This window comes from Staurois parvus, unplaced genomic scaffold (assembly GCF_062004578.1).
Source record: "Staurois parvus isolate SC_StPar_1 unplaced genomic scaffold, SC_StPar_1.0 ptg001037l, whole genome shotgun sequence".
Classification (NCBI taxonomy): domain Eukaryota; kingdom Metazoa; phylum Chordata; class Amphibia; order Anura; family Ranidae; genus Staurois; species Staurois parvus.
Genome location: NW_028318833.1, coordinates 472949 through 491934, shown reverse-complemented (window position 1 = coordinate 491934; position 18986 = coordinate 472949). Strand labels below are relative to the sequence as shown.

Here is an 18986-nt window from a genome sequence, read left to right as displayed (position 1 = left end):
CAAGGCAGAGGAGGAATCTGGGGTCTTATAGACCCCAGATCCCTCCACAAAGCACCAATCTGGGCGTTTTGAATGCTTTCAAGGGCAGAGGAGAGATGTGGTATCTTATAGACCCCAGATCCCTCCACAAAGCACCAATCTTGGTGTTTTGAATGCATTCAAGAGCAGAGGAGGGATTTGGGGTCTCTTAGACCCCAGATCCCTCCACAAAACACCAATATTGGTGGTATGAATGCTTTCAAGGGCAGAGGAGGAATCTGGGTCTCTTAGACCCCAGATCTCTCCACAAAGCACTGATCTTGGTGTTTTGAATGCTTGGAAGAGCAGAGGAGGGAGTTGGGGTCTCTTAGACCCCAGATATCTCCACAAAGTACCAATCTTGTTGTTTTGAATGCGTTTAAGAGCAGAGGAGGGAGTTGGGGTCTCTTAGACCCCAGATACCTCCACAAAGTACCAATCTTGTTGTTTTGAATGCGTTTAAGAGCAGAGGAGGGATTTGGGGTCTTAGACCCCAGATTTCTCCATAAAGAGTACCTGTTACGTGTCTATTGCTGTCACAGGGGATATTTAAATTTTTTTGACGGCAATAAAAAGAAAAAAAATTAAAGCAACTGTGTATAAAGTATTTAAAAAAAAATGAATAATAAAAAAAAACAGAACATGAGACAATACAGCAACAAAACACGAGGGAGTCAAGGGCCCTGCTCTTTCCAGCTTACAATCTAGGAGGAGGAGGAGAAATGATTCCTTTACAGAATGCAGTCAGTTGAGTCACAGCTTCACTTCTGTAAAGTTTAACTATCGTGGAATGTGAATGGGACTGTAAAGGTTGAAAACGTAGATACAGAGTTTGCAAGGAAGTAAAGGAAACAAATATCAGGAACAATAACACAAGGAAGGAGATCCACCAACGGGATCACCTATTATTTCATTTCAGAAGAGCTGACTTGAAACTGAAGACTCTTCAAAGAATGGATTATATATATCGAAGTAAGAAGAATGCACAAGAGGCAAAAGCCAAACCCAAACCCAGATGTAATGAACCAAAGAATGCTGTTCAATCTGAACAAACAGCAACTGAAAAAGACAAACCAAGCAACGTGAGTAACGAGCGCAACAAAACAGACACCACTGACACAGCTCTTGTACCATCAACTAGAGATCTAACCCCAAAGACCAACAAGGAGAAGAAAAGCCCTACTTCAGATGACAGGTGAGACCCAAGCCTGACCGAAAAAAGTCCCAAATTGTGAATATCCACCTCTGGAAAAATATTGTTCCTTGAAGGTTTATGTCCCTAGAAAGGTCTTTGATTTTCAGCATGAACCAGCTGCGCAACAGAATCTCAATTTGGATCCATTTTGCATAGGTTCCAACTGTACCTGATTTTGAGAGATTGTCCCTGATTTTGAGGGAGTGTCCCTGCTTTCGAGGGACTGTCCCTGCTTTCGAGGGACTGTCCCTGATTTGGAACAAAGTCCCTCTGTCCCTCTTTACTCCTCATCTGTCCCTCATTTTGGTCTGATCTATATTGTTGAATACAAAATGCACTATTTATCTTTCAAAAAGAGTTTAAACCTCGCTAAACCTTTCATCCAGTTTCTAATTTGTTGCATTTGTAAACTTTAAAAGCCAATATAAAGGAAAAGTAGTGGGTTCAACTAATCTTTTTTTTGTATAATTCTCCTTTAAGGGGGTGTGTCTTATGCCTGCATACTTTTGCTAATAGGTGTCCCTCATTTCCATCTCAAAAAGTTGGGAGGTGTGCATTTTGCATTTATTTCTGATACTATGTATTTTCTTTTAGTCATTTAACCCTTTTGCTGCTAGAGCCATTTTTGCATTTTTTTTATTACTTTGCATACATGTTTAATTTGTGCCAGACCATTTCTTGCACTTGTTTGTTTACATTTTAAAATTTCCTTAAACTTTGGCAGTAAAACCTGGAAGCTGATTGGTTTCTATGCAGAGCTGCACCGGATTTTGCACTCTCCAGTTTTAGTAAATTACCCCCAGGGAATGTAAACATTAGAGAAGTGACAGGTACTCTTTATGGAGGGATCTGAGATCTATAAGACCCCAAATCCCTCCTCTGCACTTGAAAGCATTCAAAACATCAAGATCTGTGTTTTTGAATGCTTTCGGATTTTTAAAAATGGGGCTGATAGTTTCTGAGTTAACTGAAGTGGTGTCAGGTCATCACTCCCGGTTTACTATAAGGGGGAGCCAATCAAAGCCAATTCCTTCTGCCATCTGGTTGCTTGGGGCTCTCGGTAGGACTGGAGATCCCAAGAGAGCCGTGGAAGGTGGGGGGTTGTCCATAGACCCCAAATAATAATTTCTGAGTTAACTGAGTGGTGTCAGGTCATCACTCCCGGTTTACTATAAGGGGGAGCCAATCAAAGCCAATTCCGTCTGCCATCTGGTTGCTCCAGGCTCTCGGTAGTACTGGAGATCCCAAGAGAGCCATGGAAGGTGGGGGGTTGTCCATAGACCCCAAATAATAATTTCTGAGTTAACTGAAGTGGTGTCAGGTCATCACTCCCGGTTTACTATAAGGGAAAGCCGATCAAAGCCAGTTCCGTCTGCCATCTGGTTGCTCCAGGCTCTCGGTGAGACTAGAGATCCTGAGAGAGCCGCGGAAGGTATGGGGGAGTCCCCTCCCGTGGCTTGTACAAGCAATCAAGCCGCTAGTTAGCCACTCAGATTGCTTGAGGAAGAGAGCCAACCGCCAGCTCTAAAAAACGGTATCGGAGTGATGCCTGCAGCTGCATCGCAAGTCCAGTGACCTACCCGGAAGTGATTAAGGCTTGAAGATTTCATAGAATAAATAGAATAAAATATAGAATGGCATAAAATGTTCGTATCTACAAATATATGTTGCGCTCCTAAATACTTCTCAATAAATAATAATTAAATTATTACCATTAAATTAATTCAAATGTTGATACAAATAACTAATAAAAGTGTATACATACCAAAGAAAATAGATAATTGCAACTAATCAATCTCCTCCAAAAAAATATCAAAATAATTCCACATGAAATACTCCTCTAAAAAAAAAATTATTTTGCCAAGTGCTCATAAATCATCTATTAGTGACATGATGTGCTTACTAATACCCTCAATTTCATTTATATTCAGAATACCCTCATTTAATATAATAAAGATAATATAAACCAACTAATAACCCTCAACTAAAACGCATTTAAATGATCCCCCATGAATAAAAATAACCAAATGCTCATAAATAATTAATAGTGATTAGTATGAATCCAAATATCACCAAAATAATAGTCCCATTGAATAAACAATTGTTTATATATAGTGACTTGGTGCTTGTTGTTCTTCAATTTGTGACACAAGCACCAAGTCACTATTTATAAACAATTGTTTATTCAATGGGACTATTATTTTGATGATATTTGGATTCATACTAATCACTATTAATTATTTATGAGCATTTGGTTATTTTTATTCATGGGGGATCATTTAAATGCGTTTTAGTTGAGGGTTATTAGTTGGTTTATATTATCTTTATTATATTAAATGAGGGTATTCTGAATATAAATGAAATTGAGGGTATTAGTAAGCACATCATGTCACTAATAGATGATTTATGAGCACTTGGCAAAATAATTTTTTTTTTAGAGGAGTATTTCATGTGGAATTATTTTGATATTTTTTTGGAGGAGATTGATTAGTTGCAATTATCTATTTTCTTTGGTATGTATACACTTTTATTAGTTATTTGTATCAACATTTGAATTAATTTAATGGTAATAATTTAATTATTATTTATTGAGAAGTATTTAGGAGCGCAACATATATTTGTAGATATTTCCAACACAGTTGTAGTTATGTGTTTCATGTTTGCGATCCTCTAGTAATTATCACACCTGTGGCTCGCAAGTCACTCTGATTCACTTATACCTGTATAAAATGTTCGTAGCTCCAGTTGCTTTATGTCCCATGATATTACCACAAAGGTCTAGGAAATGCTAAATTTCAGCAAAAAATACACTAAAATGAATTTTAGGGCACGCAAACGCAATAAATTACCCATTGCAAACCAAAAATATAAAAGACGAGGTTGGAGCAAGTAAGTAGATACCCAACAGGTCAAACCTTACATTTTGTTTTATTTACAAACAGTTCTACCCCCCCCCCCCCATCAGAGATCCTCGGCAGTCACTGGGTGCCAGCGAGTGATCACAGGCCGGGACCCGGTGATTGACAGCCACGGCCGTGGGTAGGGCGGGCGTGCCCCCTACCCAGAAATGCAAAATCACGTATACTGTATATACGTGATTTTCATGCTGCCTTGTAGCAGTATTTCAGCTATAGGGCGGTCATGAAGCGGCTAAAACTCCTGGTGGAGAAAACAGCGATAAACATGAAATATGCTGCAAACATAACTGGCAGAAAATATTTAGAAAGTGTGATTTGACATTTCTCTTGAGTTCTGTCACAACTGTTGTGGCTGCTGTTGGGTTGAAGGTTTTTGTGGATGGCAAAACTTCTGCATGGTAAAGCTAGTGAGGACTCTGTCACCCAGCTTAATATAATTTACAACATGAACTATACAGTGCAGGGGTCAGGAGTAAAATGTAGAGTATACTGTAGATTCAGTGGTCATCAGTATAATGTACAATACAGTATACACAGTGCAGGGGTCAGGAGTACAATGTAGAGTATACTGTAGATTCAGTGGTCAGCAGTATAATGTACAATACAGTATACACAGTGCAGGGGTCAGAAGTACAATGTAGAGTATACTGTAGATTCAGTGGTCATCAGTATAATGTACAACACAGTATACACAGCGCAGGGGTCAGGAGTACAATGTAGAGTATACTGTAGATTCAGTGGTCAGCAGTATAATGTACAACACAGTGTACACAGTGCAGGGGTCAGGAGTACAATGTAGAGTATACTGTAGATTCAGTGGTCAGCAGTATAATGTACAACACAGTGTACACAGTGCAGGGGTCAGGAGTACAATGTAGAGTATACTGTAGATTCAGTGGTCAGCAGTATAATGTACAACACGGTGTACACGGTGCAGGGGTCAGGAGTAGTAGTATTAATATTATTATACAGGATTTATATAGCACCAACAGTTTGCGCAGAGCTTTACAATATAAAGGGAGATGGTACAATCACAATACAATTCAATACAGAAGGAATAGGATGGCCCTGCTCATGGAGCTTACAATCTAAAGGGAGGGGGAGATGGCACAAAGGGTAATAGCTGCAGGGGATGATCTGATGAAGGTGACTTAAGTACGGCTTTTTAAGTGGAGGTGATGTAGGATTCCCTGTATAAATTAGTTTTCAAAGATTGCCTAAAAACAGACAGGGTAGGAGCTGACCAGTCATACTGGGGTAGGGAGTTCTAGAGGATGGGAGAAACTCTGGAAAAGTGCTGGAGGAGAGTATGGGAGGAGGTAACAAGGGAGATAGAGAGAAAGATGTTCTGGGAGGAGCGAAGAGGATGATTTGGGTGATATCTGCGGATGAGGATGGTGATGTAGCTAGGGGCAGTGTTGTGGATGGCTTTGTAACATTTGGTTAGTATTTTAAATTTTATACGTTGGGTTAGTGGAACCCAGTGAAAGGATTGGCAGAGAAGGGCAGCAGTCATGGTCTGCTTAGCAAGGTGTATAGGTCTGGCAGCAGCATTCATATTAGGCTGAAGGGGGATAGCCTGTGTAAAGGTAGGCCAGTGAGGAGGGAGATGCAGTAGTCAAGGTGTGGATGAGTTGTTTTGTGGTGTCGTTAGTCAGGAAGCAGCAAAGTCTGGAAATGTGGTGGAAGCAGAAAGATTTGGCCAATGATTGGATGTGGGGGCTGAAGGAGGGGTCAGAGTCTAGTATTATGCCTAGCACCCTGGCATATGCAGAGGGACCAATGGTTGTGCCGTTAATTTCAAAGGCAAAGTCATGGGGAGGGGATCGGGGAAATATTATAATCTCGGTTCTGGGTAGATTCAATTGGAGAAAGTGTTGTGGCATCCATACTGATATGTCACTCAGTAAATTTGTGATGTGTGAGGAGATCGAGGGGGTGAGTTGCTGTTCGATGCTGTTTGTTCACTAATGTTCTCTAACAAACCTCTGAGGGCTTCACAGAACAGCTGGATTTATACTGAGATCACATGACACAGGGGGACTCTATTCACTGATTAGGTGACTTCTGAAAGCAATTGGTTCCACTAGATTTTAGTTAGGGGTATCAGAGTAAAGGGGGCTGAATACAAATGCCGCCACACTTTTCACAGATTTATTTGTAAAGCATTTTGAAAACCATTTGTCATTTTCCTTCCACTTCACAATTATGTGTCACATTTACGTTTTTGGTTGTAACATGACAAAATGTGGAACATTTCAAGGGGTATAGCAAATAGAAAGAAGTGAGCGCCAAGGACAACTAGCAGCTGATACACCAAACCATAAAATACCTCATAAAATACAATTCAACATAGGGGTGCAGCGCTATATAAATACGATAAAAAACTGAAAATATAGTGCCCACATAAAGTGACAAGAATGCAATACACATATATATGTGATAAGGTGCCGTGTATGTGATAATGAGGAAATATATCACGAACAGGCACATTCTGGAAGGTTCTATGGTCCTCCAGAGTCAGGAGGAGGCGATAGAGCCACAACCTGTTGAGTCGTCCAGCTGGCCTGCAATAACCCGACTTCAATGTCAGACTCACACAATTACCATGAGTCATACACAATGATTTTACCTACAGAAAACTACACTATTCTAGTAGCACACTAGAGGGAGCTACACATAAAATGTCATTTAACTAGAGAGGAAATGGGGACACCTGTGCTGGTAATTTTGTCACACGGTATATTCATCTCTACTTTAGGAAGAGTTCCTCTCACTTCCTGTTGAATCTCTGAGATAGGAAGTGAGGAACGTAGATACAGAGTTTGCAAGGAAGTAAAGGAATCAAATATCAGGAACAAGAACACAAGGAAGGTAATCCACCGACGGGATCACCTGTTATTTCATTTCAGAAGGACTGACTTGACACTGAAGACTCTTCAAAAAATGGAGTGTAAAAATCAAGGAGAGAATAATGCAGAAGAGGCAGAAGCCAAACCTGGATGTAATGATCCAGAGAATGCTGATCGATCTGAACAAACAGCAACTGAAAAAGAGAAGCCAAGCAACGTGAGTAACGAGAGCAACAAAACAGACACCACTGACACAGCTCTTGTACCATCAACTAGAGATATAACCCCAAAGACCAACGAGGAGAAGAAAAGCCCTACTTCAGATGACAGGTGAGACCCAAGCCTGACCGAAAAAAGTCCCAAATTGTGAATATCCACCTCTGGAAAAATATTGTTCTTTGAAGGTTTATGTCCCTAGAAATGTCTTTGATTTTCAGCATGAACAAGCTGCGCAACAGAATCTCAATTTGGCTCCATTTTTTATAGGTCCCAACTGTCCCTGATTTCGAGAGACTGTCCCTGCTTTCAAGGGACTGTCTCTGATTTGGAACAAAGTCTCTTTGTCCCTCTTTACTCCTCATTTGTCCATCATTTTGGTCTGATCTATATAGTTGAATACAAAATGCACTATTGAGCTTTCAAAAAGAGTTTAAACCTCGCTAAAAGTAGTGGGTTCAACTAATCCTTTTTTTGTATAATTCTCCTTTAAGGGGGTGTGTCTTATGCCTGCATACTTTTGCTAATAGGTGTCCCTTGTTTTCATCTCAAAAAGTTGGGAGGTATGACTTTTGCATTTATTTCTGATACTATGTATTTTCTTTTAGTCATTTAACCCTTTTGCTGCTAGAGCCATTTTTGCATTTTTTTTATTACTTTGCATACATGTTTAATTTGGTGCCAGGCCATTTCTTGCACTTTTTTGTTTACATTTTAAAATTTCCTTAAACTTTGGCAGTAAAACCTGGAAGCTGATTGGTTTCTATGCAGAGCTGCACCGGATTTTGCACTCTCCAGTTTTAGTAAATTACCCCCAGGGAATGTAAACATTAGAGAAGTGACAGGTACTCTTTATGGAGGGATATGAGATCTATAAGACCCCAAATTCCTCCTCTGCACTTGAAAGCATTCAAAACATCAAGATCTGTGTTTTTAAATGCCTTCAGATTTTTAAAAATGGGGCTGATAGTTTCTGAGTTAACTGAAGTGGTGTCAGGTCATCACTCCCGGTTTACTATAAGGGGGAGCCAATCAAAGCCAATTCCTTCTGCCATCTGGTTGCTTGGGGCTCTCGGTAGGACTGGAGATCCCAAGAGAGCCGTGGAAGGTGGGGGGTTGTCCATAGACCCCAAATAATAATTTCTGAGTTAACTGAGTGGTGTCAGGTCATCACTCCCGGTTTACTATAAGGGGGAGCTGATCAAAGCCAATTCCGTCTGCCATCTGGTTGCTCCAGGCTCTCGGTGAGACTAGAGATCCCGAGAGAGCCGCGGAAGGTGTGCGGGCGTCCCCTCCCGTGGCTTGTACAAGCAATCAAGCCGCTAGTTAGCCACTCAGATTGCTTGTGGAAGAGAGTCAACACCCGACTCTAAAAACGGTACCAGAGTGATGCCTGCAGCTGCATCGCAAGTCCAGTGACCTACCCGGAAGTGATTAAGGCTTGAAGATTGCATAAGAATGTGAGAATAGAATAAAATATAGAATAGAATGGCATAAAATGTTCGTAGCTCCAGTTGCTTTATGTCACATGATATTACCACAAAGGTCTAGGAAATGCTAAATTTCAGCAAAAAATACACTAAAATTAATTTTAGGGCACGCAAACGCAATAAATTACCCATTGCAAACCAAAAATATAAAAGACGAGGTTGGAGCAAGTAAATAGATACCCAACAGGTCAAACCCTACATTTTGTTTTATTTACAAACAGTTCTACCCCCCCCCCATCAGAGATCCTCGGCAGTCACTGGGTGCCAGCGAGTGATCACAGGCCGGGACCCGGGGATTGACAGCCACGGCCGTGGGTAAGGCGGGCGTGCCCCCTACCCAGAAGTGTACACAGTGCAGGGGTCAGGATTACAATGTAGAGTATACTGTAGATTCAGTGGTCATCAGTATAATGTACAACACAGTGTACACAGTGTAGGGGTCAGGAGTACAACGTAGAGTATACTGTAGATTCAGTGGTCATCAGTATAATGTACAACACAGTGTACACAGTGTAGGGGTCAGGAGTACAACGTAGAGTATACTGTAGATTCAGTGGTCATCAGTATAATGTACAACACAGTGTACACAGTGTAGGGGTCAGGAGTACAATGTAGAGTATACTGTAGATTTAGTGGTCAGCAGTATAATGTACAATACAGTGCACACAGTGCAGGGATCAGGAGTACAATGTAGAGTATACTGTAGATTCAGTGGTCGTCAGTATAATGTACAACACAGTGTACACAGTGCAGGGGTCAGAAGTACAATGTAGAGTATACTGTAGACTCCGTGGTCGTCAGTATAATGTACAACACAGTGTACACAGTGCAGGGGTCAGAAGCACAATGTAGAGTATACTGTAGATTCAGTGGTCATCAGTATAATGTACAACACAGTGTACTCAGTGCAGGGGTCAGAAGTACAATGTAGAGTATACTGTAGATTCAGTGGTCAGCAGTATAATGTACAATACAGTGTACACAGTGCAGGGGTCAGGAGTAGTAGTATTAATATTATTATACAGGATTTATATAGCACCAACAGTTTGCGCAGAGCTTTACAATATAAAGGGAGATGGTACAATCACAATACAATTCAATACAGAAGGAATAGGATGGCCCTGCTCATGGAGCTTACAATCTAAAGGGAGGGGGAGATGGCACAAAGGGTAATAGCTGCAGGGGATGATCTGATGGAGGTGACTTAAGTACGGCTTTTTAAGTGGAGGTGATGTAGGATTCCCTGTATAAATTAGTTTTCAAAGATTGCCTAAAAACAGACAGGGTAGGAGCTGACCAGTCATACTGGGGTAGGGAGTTCCAGAGGATGGGAGAAACTCTGGAAAAGTGCTGGAGGCGAGTATGGGAGGAGGTAACAAGGGAGATAGAGAGAAAGATGTTCTGGGAGGAGCGAAGAGGATGATATCTGCGGATGAGGATGGTGATGTAGCTAGGGGCAGTGTTGTGGATGGCTTTGTAACATTTGGTTAGTATTTTAAATTTTATACGTTGGGCTAGTGGAAGCCAATGAAGGGATTGGCAGAGGGGGGCAGCAGTCATGGTCTGCTTAGCAAGGTGTATAGGTCTGGCAGCAGCATTCATATTAGGCTGAAGGGGGATAGCCTGTGTAAAGGTAGGCCAGTGAGGAGGGAGTTGCAGTAGTCAAGGTGTGGATGAGTTGTTTTGTGGTGTCGTTAGTCAGGAAGCAGCAAAGTCTGGAAATGTGGTGGAAGCGGCAAGATTTGCCAGTGATTGGATGTGGGGCTGAAGGAGAGGTCAGAGTCTAGGATTATGCCTAGCACCCTCCCATGTGCAGAGGGACCAATGGTTGTGCCGTTAAATTCAAAGGCAAAGTCATGGGGAGGGGATCGGGGAAATATTATAATCTCGGTTCTGGGTAGATTCAATTGGAAAAAGTGTTGTGGCATCCATACTGATATGTCACTCAGTAAATTTGTGATGTGTGAGGAGATCGAGGGGGTGAGTTGCTGTTCGATGCTGTTTGTTCACTAATGTTCTCTAACAAACCTCTGAGGGCTTCACAGAACAGCTGGATTTATACTGAGATCACATGACACACAGGGGGACTCTATTCACTGATTAGGTGACTTCTGAAGGCAATCGGTTCCACTAGATTTTAATTAGGGGTATCAGAGTAAAAGAGGCTGAATACAAATGCCGCCACACTTTTCACATATTTATTTGTAAAGCATTTTGAAAACCATTTGTCATTTTCCTTCCACTTCACAATTATGTGCCACATTTACGTTTTTGGTTGTAACATGACAAAATGTGGAAATGTGGAGGCTGGCCTTCCCTAGACCTATGAGACCCCTCCCAGGCACATACAGTCTCCTCAGCACTCCATCTTCTACCTAACTCCTCTGTCAGCCTGACTCTCCCATATTTATGGTCCAGTCCACCACTCTACCAGGGCCTCCAAACCTGGGATTGGCCGGTCTCCCATGAACATGCACATTAGGTCTCCACCCCGTCCTGCTTACCGACTTCTGGAAGGTTCTATGGTCCTCCAGAGTCAGGAGGAGGTGATAAGAGCCACAACCTGTTGAGTCATCCAGCTGGCCTGCAAAAACCCGACTTCAATATCAGACTCACACACCTGCAATAACCCGACTTCGATGTCAGACTCATACACCCGCAATAACCCGACTTCAATGTCAGACTCACACACCTGCAATAACCCGACTTCAATGTCAGACTCATACACCTGCAATAACCCGACTTCAATGTCAGACTCACACACCCTCAATAACCCGACTTCAATATCAGACTCACACACCTGCAATAACCCGACTGCAATGTCAGACTCATACAATTACTGAGTCATACACAATGATTTTAACTACAGAAAACTACACTATTCTAGTAGCACACTAGAGGGAGCTACACATAAAATGTCATTTAACTAGAGAGGAAATGGGGACACCTGTGCCGGTGATTTTGTCACACAGTATATTCATCTCTACTTTAGGAAGAGTTCCTCTCACTTCCAGTAAATCTTTGAGGGGAATATTTTTCCAATGGGAACACAATATTGGAATTCTGACTGAGGGTCTGGCCCTTCCCCACTCAGTTCAATGCTAAAAAAAAAACAGTTCAGCCCGGAGTTCCAGAGTTCCAGAGCTCATGTTCATAGACCTGTTATCAAATTGGCCTGATTGCTCATTGCCTCTCACATAATTCCAATTTGTCTGATTTTCTAGAGATGAGGGTTCAGAAAAGTCCATGAAAATCCTTTGTTGGGATGATGTGCAGAGAGGAAATATTCCAAACGGGATAAAAGAAGTGTGTTCGGTTGAACTCCTTGACTACTTATCATTGTATTCAGGGAATGAAATTTGGGAGAAATTTGCAACGGAGACTTCATCTCCCATTTTATTATACCTTCCAACTGATATAATACCGGACCTAATGAGATTCTACATGGATCTGCACTCCACGAAACACGGTAGGAAAAACACGTGTGAATATTTTGTTTTCTACAGGATGTCAGGAAGATTAAGACTACTCCAAATCCGGTGTATTTAACCTGTAAAAGAATGCAAATACAGCGGCGCGAAAAGCCGCCATTACTAGTAGAAGAAAAAAAAGACAAAACGTGATTTTCAAATTTGTTTTTACTGGATATGTTTAATAGAAAAGAGTCAAAAATATAGTTTTTTTCTCAAAATTGTCTGTATTTTTTTTTTATAGAGCAAAAAATAAAAAACGCAGAGGTGATCATATACCACCAAAAGTAAGCTCTATTTGTGGGAAAAGAAGGACGTACATTTAATTTTGGGTGCAGCGTTGCATGACCGCGCAATTGTCAGTTAAAGTAATGCAACGCCTTATCGCAAAAAAAAATGGCCTGGTCAGGGAGGGAGGGGTAAATCTTCAGGAGGGCAAGGGGTTAAATATATTTTTCATTAGTTTACATCCCTTTTTCATTCATTTACATCCATTTTTTATCAGTTTACATACATTTTTTTTACATCTATTACCAATGCAAAAACGGACTGTATGTCCATTTACATCCATTTTCATCCGTTTTTCGTCGTTTACGGGTTTTTTTACGGAAAGATAGGGTTTTCTTCCATTCAAAAAACTGGATGTTAATGGATGCGGACATTTACGGATGTAAACTGATGAAAAAACGATGTAAACTGTTGTAAGCTGATGAAAACCTGATGTGAACTGATCCATTTTGTCTCGGAAAAAATGTGACTGAACTGATGATAAAAAGGAACGCCCGTGTGAAAGGGGCCATAGGGTTTTCTTCCAATCAAAAACACAGATGTTAACGGATGCAGGAGCACTGCCAATGGGGGTGGTTGTTTCTAAAGGTCCCCCCGCATCCATTGCCTGTGTGTGCTCCCTGCTGTCCGGAGAACACAGTGGAACACTGATCGTTGTATGGGACCTCTGTGCGAGGTCCCGGTCATGTGATCACTGATTGGCCAATCAGTGATCACATGAATAGTAGTAAGCAAGATGTCATGTCCTGACATCATTGCTTACTACTTGTGAAATCTGTGAATGATCACAGAGATCACATGGTACAGGGCTATTCACAACAGCCTTGTACCATGTGACAAGGTGTGACCAATCACAGCTCACACAGTATTTCTCAATGGCTGCAGGAATGCAGCCAGAGAGACGGAGAAATGATTGATTTTACAGCCTTTATGGGTGTAAAAGCAATCAGTGTAAAAAAAGAAAAAAAATCTTCAGCACCCCCCACAAATAGTACAGTGTCACTATGGTGACACTGTACCGCTAGGGTGACAGTATGTAAAAAAAAACATAAATAATAATATAAAAAAAAATAATAATGTAAAAAATTTTTTAGAAAAATTATAATTTTTGGTTATAAACTAATTTGGGTTATTTTTTTTTCTACTAAAAAGATAGATCAATACATTTTGGCCAAGATTTATGAAGAAAGATTATTTACTTGCAAAATTTTATAAAAAAATATACTTTTGTAAAGAAATTTTTGGACTTTTATATTTTTATAGCAAAAAAAAAAAAATCCCAGTGGTGAATAAATATCATCAAAATAAAGTTTTATCTGTCTCAAAAAAATGCTAAAAAATTCATATGGGTACAGTGTTGCATGACCGCGCAATTGTCATTCAAGGTGTGAAAGCTGAACATTGGCCTGGACTTGAAGGGGGTGAAAGTGTCCGGACCGGAAGTGGTTAATGGAACAGTTTTTTGTATTTTAATTTTAAATTATTAGGAATGAGGAAGGAACCCGCAGGAGGCTCACGTTGTGACTTCAGTAAGCCCTATGAAAGAACAGAAGATTCATCATCCCACACTCAACCAATCCCAATGGATTACACGGTACATAACAAGCAGAATCCTTGTAGATCTATGGTAATCTGCATGCTGTGTTTGCTGTGGGGGGGGGGGGGGAATTGCAGTTTAATCATTTTAGTATTTTAGAGACATGAATTACATAAACTGAAAAGAACAAAAACCTCAGGAGGTCAGAGCTGCTGTGTGAGAACAAAAGTAACCACAAATTAGATGAGACACATGCAGGGGCGGACTGACCATTTGGAAACTTGGGCACTGCCCGAGGGCCCGGGGTCAGTAGGGGGCCCCATGAGACCTTTTTCATACGCTTTTTTGAGTTTGGGCAAGGACACAGGGGACCCATGATCCCCTATTACCTGGGGGCCCCATGAGTTGTCAGTCTGCCCCTGGTCACCTGGCATTTATTACACAGGAATATCCAAACTTTTCTGCATGATTTATTTATTTCAGGTACTTATATAGCGCCATCAATTTATGCAGCACTTTACATATATATTGTACATTCACATCAGTCCCCGCCCCCGAGGAGTGTACAATCTAAGGTCCCTAACTCACATTCATACATACACATACTAGGGACAATTTAGACAGGAGCCAATTAAAGTGGAGTTCCACCCAAAAGGGTAAGTTCCGCTTTAAGGACTGCTTCCCCGCTCCTCATTAAGGATTGGCACCTTTGGAGGTCGGGGGGGGGGGGAGAGGGTAACCGAATTTGACAGGTACCCGCTCCCACTTCCAGTCAGATTGACTAGGCGATCGGAAGTGGAAGGTGTCCCCCTCCCTGTAGTCTTTTGGGACATGTGACAGGTCCCAGAAGACTACAGGACCATACATGAAGCGCAGCGCTACTCGCACATGCTCAGTGGGTACCCGGCTGTGAACAAAATTATAACAAAAAAGGTGCTGCACTCCCACACTTATAGACTTAAATAAATAATGATCCCATTCTATCCAGGTGTATAGCCGGGTGTCAGTGGCAACCCATTCCTAGAATAATAGTTTATTCCGGGTAGCGCAGGTGGTCCTCCATTGTTTTTTACCCGGATGTGAAGCCGCAAGCTGTCCTAGCCGGTTGCCCACACTGAAGGTGCCAGTGCCTGGAACACAGGACGGCCAGTGAAACAGGCTGCGGGGGACACACTGTGGGACCGCGGGACAGGTAAGTGTTTTCTGAAAGTCAGCAGCTACATTTTTTGTAGCTGCTGACTTTTATTTTTTGATAGGTTGAGTGGAACTCCGCTTTAAATGTACTGTACTGCATTTTTAATTTTTTGATAGCATGAGTGGAATTCCGCTTTAACCTCTTGGTGCTGGCGCCTTCCGGCCCTTTTTAGAGTTTCAGAAGCCGGGAGGCGGGGCGAGGTTTCAGGGTCATGTCACCGCCGTGATTCGCCATCACAGCGTTCACATGATCGGGAAAGGTCACGATCGGAAGGGGACATCGGGACCTTTCCGGGAGTCGCGGACATATGTGCTGGGAGTGCGCAGGGCGCACGCTCTTAGCACATATGTATTTTCTAATTGCACGCAAATATGCAGCCGCTCGGCATCAAGGCCCAGACACTGAGAGGCCACATATTTGCGTGAGATTGGCGTCAAGGGGTTAACCTACCAGCATGTCTTTGGAGTGTGGGAGGAAACCGGAGTACCCGGAGGAAACCCCCACTGGCAACATGCAAACTCCAATAAATAAATATTACAGATTGTAATTACAAAGTCTTAGTAAATTGCGCGTCTACAAAACAATGATGTGTTGCAGTATAAAGAAATCCACCCGTACTATGATAGAGATTTGAGTTCATGTTTTCATATCTCATACATTTCATTGATAACGTCGTGTTTCATTTAATAATACATTTTCAGACGACCTATAATGAGACCTATTCCGGGTTCCAGTCATCCAAAGGAACAAGTGATCCTACTGGTAAGAGACAATGAAGAATGTTCTGACAATTTCAGATTGCAGATTCTACCTTGTTTCCTTCTACCATCAGGTGTGCTTTATTATCCAACATTAATCAGTACAAGGAGAGAACTCATTTCACCACCCAAATGTTTCTGCCTGAGTTACATACACATATGACCAAAAGCTTGTGGATACCTGATAACCTCACATACTACAGTATATGGCAAAAATAACGTGACACCCCCTCCTAATTACTGAGTCTAGGTGGTTCCAATGGAGGCTCTTGTTAATAATACAGCATACAAAAGAAATGTATTTATTTATTTCAGGTACTTATATAGCTCTGTCAATATACGCAGCACTTTACATATATATTGTACATTCACATCAGTCCCTAACCCTCAAGGGGCGTACAATCTAAGGTCCCTAACTCACATTCATACATACACATACTAGGGACAATTTAGACAGGAGCCAATTCACCTACCAGCATGTTTTTGGGAGGAAACCTGATCACCCAGAGGAAACCCACACAGGCACAAGGAGAACATGCAAACTCCAGGCAGGTGGTGCCATGTTTGGGATTTGAACCAGCAACCGTAGTACTGCCAGGTGGAAGTGCTCACCTTTTAGCCACTGTGCTGCCCCAATATTAACCCCTTCACACCTAAGGGTAAAAGGGTTGACCTGTGTTAGTAAAACCGTACATATCATCACAACTACTTTGTGTATCCAGGTGAATTACCGGTATACTTTGTTTTATTCAGGACAAATTGGGTGTTCATTTGGTGGTAAATAGTAATGGATATCTCCTGATTTTTTAATTATCAAAGGAAAACTGGCCCAAAATAGTAATTTTTTTTTTAAATGTAGCTGTGTGTTTCTTGTTACTTCCATAACCTACCACCAAAGAACAACCCAAAATAAATTTTACAGCTCTTGACAATTGCAGTGATGCCATATATGTGTATGCCATTTGTTGTTTGAACCCGAAGTACAGCCCAGAAACAATAGTGCGCATTTTGTTTTTTGCTTTTTTTTTACCTAAAACACACTGACATTAACACTAACACCGATACCAATTAAAAAAAAAATCCTGATCTTTTGACCTTTGACCCTGACCTTGACCCACTTACCCTGGCACGGAACTAGATCAAACCTTGATCTAGGTATTTTTTATTTTTTTAATATTTATTTATTTATTGATTTATCTTTTTTTTTTTTTAACACACCTTTTTTTCCCCTCTATGCCAGGAGTTAGAGAGATACAATGTATCTCTCTCCTCCATTCATAGAGAGAAAAAAAAACAAGGGGGGCGGGCTATACATTGACTAATCACTGTGATAGCCAATCAGAGGCTATCACAGCGATCATGTGACCCGGAATTGGGAGTCCCGGGTCCCGATCGTTAGAACGAAACCCGGTCTTTCAGTGACACTCCGGTCTTTGTGCTGGGAGTGCGCTGTGTGGAGCGCTCCCAACAGAAAGATAGGTACGCAAATATGCAGCCCCACGGAAAAAAGCCCCATTCCGTGAGGCCGCATATTTGTGTGACGTTGGCATAAAGGGGTTAAACAACTGTGTGCTTCCAACCTTGTGTTAGGACGCGATAGGTCCAAATAATATGGTTTGATGAGCTTGATGTGGAGAAACCTGAGTTGCCTTCACAGAGCCGTGACCTCAACCCTATTGAAAATCTTTGGGATACACACAAATGCCTATTGAGTGCCAGACTTTCCCGTTCAATATCAGTACTAGACCCCGCAAATGCTCTTTTTGGTAAATGGGCAAAATTCACAAAGACACACTTTCCAGTGGAACCTGTTATAGCCCTAAAGTGTTGTTCAGCTGTGTATCAATGCTCATGGTTTTGGAATGACACATAGGTGTGATGGTCAAATGTCCACAAACTTTTGGTCATATAGTGTACTTCCAAATCTGTAATGGCCATTATCCAGGTTTAATAGGAAAGACTAATTTGCAAATAACTGTAAAAATAAGGACATACAGGGCTGAGGCAAGGGGTGGGCAGGAGGGGCGGCTGCCCCTGACGCAGCAATCTCACGTGAGGGAAAATGGCGCCACATGGTGAATTCCCACCCTGGTAACATTTTAGGTTGTACATTTCAGGGAGGGATGGGGGGGGGGGTTGTACTGGGCACACATTATGTGTAGGGCAAATGGATTTGTGGTAGGAGGGGAGATTTGCCAGAGATGTTTGGCAGTTGATGACAAGGCAATTTGGCAGGTGATAGAATTTGTGCTAGGAGGGGGATGTGTGCTTGAAGGGGAAATTTGGAGGGTAAGATTAGTGCTAGGAAAAGTTTTTTTGGGGGGAGAGGGGCTAAGGATTTGTGCTAGGGGGGAGGAATTTGAGTTGGGAGGAGGGGTAATCTTTGGAATTTTATTTGGGGAAAATATAAGAGGGAATTTATGCTTGGTGGTGGTGGTGGGGGCGTGCAGAGGGGTGGGGAGGATTTTTGCATAGACATAATGCATGCTTTGTCATCTATGCCCTGAGCACTAGATGACCTTGTCCCAGCCCTGAGGACATATGGAGCTGGGCAGTGCCTTTGGGAAAATGTACTAAAGTAAAACAAAAATTAAAAAAAACTGTTTTGCTGAGAGTAGCCCTTTTATTTGTGCTTAATGAACAACTGCAAACTGCACAATTTTTTTAAAAAAACTTAAGAAGATGCCCTGAACCTGTTTGTGAAGTGGTGTACAATGTATACAGGGTATTTAGGGCGAGAATCCATTAGGGTTTCCACCTGATCCCTTTAAAACCAAACAAATAATAATTACACAGGTTATGGTGCTAATATAATATAGTTAAGGCCCTAAGTGAGTTTAATTACCAACACAATCAGTCACAGAACCTGTGTCATTAATATGGGTTCAGTAGAGTCCATGCTGGCAAAGTTCATGCAGGCAGAGTCCATTCCTGGCAATACTGAAAATTGATTTCCCCAGGAATAGACTTCTAGGGGGTTCGTACTAAAGCTGGCAGTTCCCAGAATTTACAGTCAGGCTCAGGATAATTTGCTCAGCTGTACTTCCTT

The 18986-nt window shown here is 41.7% G+C and overlaps 1 protein-coding gene across 3 annotated transcripts in view; it reads left to right on the top strand.

Moving 5' to 3' along the window:
• Nucleotides 1–872: 872 nt before the first annotated feature.
• LOC149441002 (uncharacterized) overlaps nucleotides 873–18986 on the top strand; it is a 49459-nt gene continuing 31345 nt past the window's right edge. For 2 of the 3 annotated variants that reach the window (XR_016307455.1, XM_089657875.1), the window contains exons 1-5: nucleotides 873–1213; nucleotides 7044–7313; nucleotides 11914–12158; nucleotides 13935–14041; nucleotides 15881–15941. Coding sequence is in view for 2 of the 3 variants with exons in the window: in XM_089657875.1 (XP_089514001.1) it covers nucleotides 972–1213; nucleotides 7044–7313; nucleotides 11914–12158; nucleotides 13935–14041; nucleotides 15881–15941 (925 nt within the window). In the remaining variant the exon portion in view is untranslated. The remainder of the gene's footprint in view (nucleotides 1214–7043; nucleotides 7314–11913; nucleotides 12159–13934; nucleotides 14042–15880; nucleotides 15942–18986) is intronic. The other variant, XM_089657874.1, reaches the window with a different exon arrangement.